The 6,283-nt window shown below is 33.4% G+C and overlaps 2 protein-coding genes across 2 annotated transcripts; one reads left to right on the forward strand and one right to left on the reverse strand.

The window, feature by feature from the left end:
• The first annotated feature begins 321 nt into the window (after positions 1-321).
• Positions 322-2,572, forward strand: LOC105642337 (large ribosomal subunit protein eL24). Its single transcript, XM_012227148.4, has 5 exons — positions 322-459; positions 1,076-1,151; positions 1,276-1,377; positions 1,771-1,919; positions 2,211-2,572. The coding sequence occupies exons 1-5, from the start codon at positions 449-451 to the stop codon at positions 2,362-2,364; spliced, it is 492 nt and encodes a 163-aa protein (XP_012082538.1). The 5' UTR covers positions 322-448; the 3' UTR covers positions 2,365-2,572.
• Positions 2,573-4,611: 2,039 nt separating this feature from the next.
• On the reverse strand, positions 4,612-5,989 carry LOC105642338 (putative homeobox-leucine zipper protein ATHB-51). The gene is made up of 3 exons (XM_012227149.4): positions 5,677-5,989; positions 5,193-5,533; positions 4,612-5,004 (listed from the first exon to the last, which is right to left on the reverse strand). The coding sequence occupies exons 1-3, from the start codon at positions 5,768-5,770 to the stop codon at positions 4,762-4,764; spliced, it is 678 nt and encodes a 225-aa protein (XP_012082539.1). The 5' UTR covers positions 5,771-5,989; the 3' UTR covers positions 4,612-4,761.
• Between the last annotated feature and the right edge of the window lie 294 nt (positions 5,990-6,283).

The raw sequence follows: 6,283 nt of genomic DNA on the forward strand, positions 1-6,283 counted from the left end.
TTTTTTATACACTTTTAATTTTTTATCCATAGAATGAAGCAAATCTATTGGAGCGTTTTATTTCTTAGTCGACCGACTCAACAAGAATAGCAAAGAGCAGTGGAGATGATCATGGTCTCATCAATGGCCTATGAGAATATTGTTGATTTCTTTATTAATCAATTTATTTATTTATGCTCACCCTTTATTAAGGGACAACCAGTCTAAATGAATTGAAATTAGGCGGGCCCAAGTAGCCCAACGGATCGTGACCTCTATGGGCTTACTTAGAGTAATATGGGCCGAATTTCATTGCAATCACCTCAGTCCTCAGTGGCATTTTCGTGGTTCTTTTGGAATTAAAGGGCTATTTATGCTAGACCCTTGCTATACATACTGATGTTATCAGATTTTTAATCTTTCTAGGGTTTCCACCACAACAGAAGCGGCAACAGCAGAAGAGGCAGCCATGGTTCTCAAGTACGTATCTGTCCCTCTATTTCTTTCTCTCCTTATACTTTATTTACTTGATTATGTACATATTTTCGTTTTACTTATCTGAAATGTTCAGCAATTGCTAGATCTGATCTTTAGCTATAGGTACCCAATCAGGCTGATTTGCGAGATTGAATTATGTGTCATGCTAGGTTTTATAGATACTAGTATAAAAAAATAGGGAAGTAAAAGCTCTGTTTATCTGAAAATGTAGAGATAGTTGAATATTTGCACGGTTTGAACTTGGACTTTAAATCATCTAATGGGGATTTTAAATATAGTTCTATGTTCATGGAGGCAAAATAACTAGTCATCTGTGAATTTGAGATGAGAGTATAGTTTCCATTGTTGAAATTGTATGTTTGCATTTCAGAAAGGGAGATCCTCTACGTCTTAAAGTAGCATTTTTTTTTTTTTAATTTCCTACTGTGTATAAGTATGATAGGAGATATGCACTTGCTCTAGTTTCATATGCTGTTTATGCAATTCTCTTGCATGGTGAGTTAAGGGATTGATTGTTATTAGTATTGCCAACTTATATATAGCATATGGATGAGGTTCTAAAGCCAGCAGCACTGGTTATTTTATTTTGACATATCAGGACAGAGCTATGTCGTTTTAGTGGGGCTAAGATTTATCCCGGTAAAGGCATCAGATTTATTCGTTCTGATTCTCAGGTAATTCCTAATTTGATTTTATGTTAACCAATTTAGTTGTTTATTTTTTTTATTTGATAATCATTCTTGTAGGGGTAATGGGATTATCTGATGATTGCGATATTCTTTTTGTTGTTTTATTCAGGTCTTCCTGTTTGCTAATTCAAAATGCAAGAGGTACTTTCACAACCGTTTGAAGCCATCAAAGCTTACATGGACGGCCATGTATAGGAAGCAGCATAAGAAGGTAAAGTTAACTTTGATTTTGCCTACACTTTTTATTCTTTTTTGTAAGTGATCAAGAAAGTATGACTATGCTCTTACTATTCCTTCTCTCTTGCACTTTTTTGTGTCTTTCTAGTAAGTAATCAAACAGCTAAATGGTATGAAAAGAAATTGGTCACATGCATCTGAATTTACTGATTATCAAATGGAGGTCATATAATCATACATTTCTTGGTAATATAATCATCATAGATGTTCATGTTTCAATACTCTATGGTATCAAATCGTCTATGAAGAATTTACTCTAAAGTGCATCTTGTAGAATTCTGCTTAGATTATTGCCATTTGTTCAGTTTCTGGATGCTTGTGGCTTATGGTTGACTCCAATTAAACAATGCCTGAAATTTTCATGCAGGATATTGCTCAAGAGGCTGTAAAGAAGAGGAGACGTGCCACCAAGAAGCCTTACTCCAGGTCTATTGTGGGTGCCACTTTGGAGGTTATCCAGAAGAGAAGAACTGAGAAGCCAGAAGTTCGTGATGCTGCAAGGGAAGCTGCCCTTCGGTGTGTATTTCTTAGCATTTACTGTTGGATAATTTGCTTTATGCCCTGCTTAAATGCGTATTCTTGTACTATAATGGTAGCATGTTTTAAAAAGATATTATTGTGGGGCCAGCATGCTTTATCATGTGGTTCCATGGTTCAATTTTTCATTTAAAAAGAGATTATTGGTATTTCTCCATGGTTGTTGAACAAATTGCATTTATCATGTGGTTCCTTGTTCATTTGTGTGTATTCTTCTGATTCTCAATAATGGAATTTTATGCTGACTTAAGATGTAATTGTGTAATGCAGCGAAATCAAGGAAAGGATCAAGAAAACCAAAGACGAAAAGAGGGCAAAGAAGGCAGAAGTGACAGCCAAGGCACAGAAGACACAAGGCAAAGGAAATGCTCCCAAGACTGCAGGAAAGGGTCCCAAACTTGGAGGTGGTGGTGGAAAGCGCTGAGCATATAGTCTATTATCTGTACTGTGCATTTCATCACTAGTTAAAGTCTATTATCTATCCTTTCAAGTTGGAGTTATAGGGATTTTTTGTGTACTTTTTGGCTTTATAGACTTTGATTGGCCAAGATGCAGTGTTTTTTAAAATTTTGCTTGTCCCATGTCATACACTTAAGCTTTAAGTTGAGCAATTTTAGCGTTTCTGGATTTAATATTGTTTTCCTGCTTCGTGCCACTCCGAGTAATGCCAAATATTCTTGGACTAGGTGTACCAGTGGCAGTGAGCTTCCAACGTTTAGGACCTGGGGAGATGTTTTGTTTCGCTAGTAGAGGGACTAGAGTTCAGGTCATTTGTTTGGAGTCCAACGTTTAGGTTAATCTTTGGTGAACGAAAAATATTAGTAATAGTTAATTATTTGCTATTAGGTAATTTGGTTTTATTTTGTATGTGGATTTAATTACTAGTTAAAATTCTATTTATTAATAAGATTATGAAGCATTAAAAATAATAAATAATAAGTAATATTAACATTTTGGTTGCATATTTTGATAAAATATGCATATTAAAAATTTATTTAATAAAAATTATTTTATTTTTTTATATCTTTAATTTATTAAGATATTAATATTTTTTTTTTTTTACGAATAATTATAAAGGTTGTTACGAGAATGTATTTTAATTGATGCTGTTATATTTTTGTATTAGTATATTTAAATTAAAATATAATTATATATATATATAATTTTTAATTTGGCGTTTTCAATTTTTTTTTGTTTGCATAATAAATTAAAATAAAAAAATTAATGGAGTTTTTTATAATGTATTCAAATTTCAGTAAGCTAAATTTTTCTTTTTCATTTGATATTATATATAATGAATCGTCAGCAATGATAATAATTTAATAACCCATTAAGAATAGTACAATTTGTTACAAAGTTATATTCTGGGCAAGACAATCCACTGAAGGGAAAGGAATTAAAAGTACAATTCATTACAAACCTCAACCCATTGAAAGGGAAAAAAAAAATTAAATGTTACCATATCAAGAATTGATTTGTCCCCATGCATCATCCTTGCCACTAGGCGGCTAGGACGACTTGTATTTCAGCAAGCTAAATCAAGAATTGAATTGCCTCTTGAACTCCAGTGATTTTGTCAATTTAACCTTCATATTTTGATTCGGGTCTTTTAAGTCCTATGCCTTTACCGATGAATCATGATAATCGATAATCTTGAGAGAGAATTAAATTTTAAAAAACAGAATTCAAATTAAATTTCATGCCTTATTTTATAATTAGGATCGTAAATTATTAAATTTATGCAATACTCTCCGAACGATATCAATTACCAATTGAATGGACCCATTCATTTTTTTTTTTTAATGTAAACTTTAAACTCTTAATTTTCCCGACGATTTTCATCAATGAATGAGTACATAAAAACAAGGTTAGCCATAAACTTGAGAGGGTGAGTTTGCAAAATTATGAAGCCGAGGCTTAGGCCCAAACGACAAGCACGTCTTTCAATCTCCATTAAATCCATCTCTATTGTCGTTCACACTCAAATGCTTCGTTTTTTCTTTTAATTGCCAAATTTGTTATGAGAATCAACGCGACATGCCGTTTCAAAACAAAATGACTCCAAAATCAAAATGCTTTCCATTTGAATTGCAACCTAGCTAAAACCCTTTACTACTTTTTACACTGAATAATTTCTAAAAATATACCCTTTGATCATCATGTTACATGTAAGACTCTCCCGCATTAGTAGGTTGATTCATATCTCTTTCTTTTCAAACACGGAAAGAGAGCAAACCTCGAAACAAACTACGTTAAATATCAGCAGAGATAAAAAATTCATAAATATTATAAAACAACCATGAAAATAGCTCTAACGAGGACTATCCAGAATATGAACCTCAAAGATTAATCAGTACCATAATTGACGAAATTTAATTAAACAATAATTTATGTTCATAGGGTCAGACCATAAGAAAATGATAGATCTTATCCAATGTATATCTACCTTAAATGACTGAAATTAGAAGAGTACCTTATTACTATTAGGGCGGTCCAAAATTAGATTCATGCATAATATATAATATAAAATCATACATACATATATATATATATATATATATATATATATATATATATATATATATATATTATAAAGGCTTCCAAAATTTTATTATATGCTAATAATTAATAATTAATATAGCTTAACAGCAGAAGCCATGCATCTAATTCCTTCACTAAAAAAAGCTAATAAAACTAACATTGATCATCATATATATTATATAAACTTAGGTACTAGTCTAAATTAACTCTACCATAATTAATAATTAATTAAGTATAAACAACAACAGTAATAGCTAGCGTAAGTTTATTAATTAATTAATTAAGGGTAAGTTGGAAGAACAGCCCAGTAAGGTGATGATACTGGGTTATATTCGTCAACGTTCATCGTATAGTTGCACTCTGAAATCTGATGCTGATGACTTGTTCCACGTGGCTTCCCACTAGAGCTCCAAATTGCAACCGATTTGCTTTCCACCGTCTCTTCACCGGAGATCTCTGTGTATCCCGTGGACACTTGATTCTTGGTCGCTTGCTCCCGGAGGATTGCTTTCAGTTTCATAACCTGTAAAACAAAATTAATCGACAACTTCAATTGCTAACAATTTACAACCTTATAATCTCTTGCAGTACGGTCGATACAGACAGACAGATAATCCATCCTAAGGAAACTAAGAGCTGTATATAATTTCTTTAATCTCAGAGTCTTAAAAACGACTATATTAAACTTTAGCAGTGAACATGCACTAATACCTCTTCTTGAAGCTTCTGTTTCTCAACAGAAACAACATCAAACTCTTCTTTAAGTGCATCATACAAACGTTCAAGTTGTTTAGCTTTCCATCTAGCACGTCTATTTTGGAACCAAACAGCAATCTGTCTAGGCTGAAGCCCTAGTTCACGAGAAAGCTTCATTTTTCTATCAGGGTCTAACTTGACCTCTTCTTGAAAGCTTCTTTCCAATGACTCTAACTGATCACTTGTCAATCTTTTCTTCTTTTCTTGACTACTTCCAAAGCTAATCTTGTCCATAGCTGCCGGAACAACCAGCCCATGTGGTGTCTTGGCCATTGCAGGATGCTTCATATCCATTCCTAAAAATTGAAAAAAAAAAAAAAGGGTATGAGATATGTATGTATATGAAAATATGTATGTATATGCTGAACTTTAAAACCCAATTGAGCAAAAGAGATAAAAGGGAGGGGGAGACAATGAGACATGAGATTTGCATACAGACCTGGAGTATACTGGTCATGGTTATAGTTGTACAGGAAGTTAAAGGAGGTTTCAGGTCGAGAAACAAAGGTTCCTAAGTTGGTATGCCAATCCATGATTTTGGAGTAGCTATGTTTGTCTCTTGTAGCACAAATATATATGGAAATGGGACATGAAAAAGGAGCACAGAGATAGAGAGAGATGGGTAGGGGCTGAGAGCAGGAGAGGCGTGAGGTGGGAGAAGAGATAGTAATTGTCTTGTAGGGTGCAAAAATTTTTGAAATTAAAAAAAAAAACAAAAGAAATGAAAGGTTCTTCTCTATCTCTATCTCTATACTTCACTTTTAGGGTGCAACAAAGGTTAATTAAGGTGGATATAGAGAGAGTGTTGTCGGTCGCAGTACTTGTTGGTGTAGGGAAGAAGTGAGGACGACGCGTGGGAAAGGCAACGTATTATGTCAGTTTTGTAGAAGCGAGTCTTCTTTGCTATTTGGGACCATATCGATTGAGACCTTTGATTCCTCTCTCTCCAACTCCAAGTTTTTTCTACACATAAATTTTTCTTTGCTTTTCTGTATATGCACAGAGATTAAATTAAACATTCTCTCAGCAACAGTTAGAATCATTAG

This window comes from Jatropha curcas, chromosome 2 (assembly GCF_041381405.1).
Source record: "Jatropha curcas cultivar XTBG-Jc1 chromosome 2, XTBG_Jcur_1.0, whole genome shotgun sequence".
NCBI classification, from domain to species: domain Eukaryota; kingdom Viridiplantae; phylum Streptophyta; class Magnoliopsida; order Malpighiales; family Euphorbiaceae; genus Jatropha; species Jatropha curcas.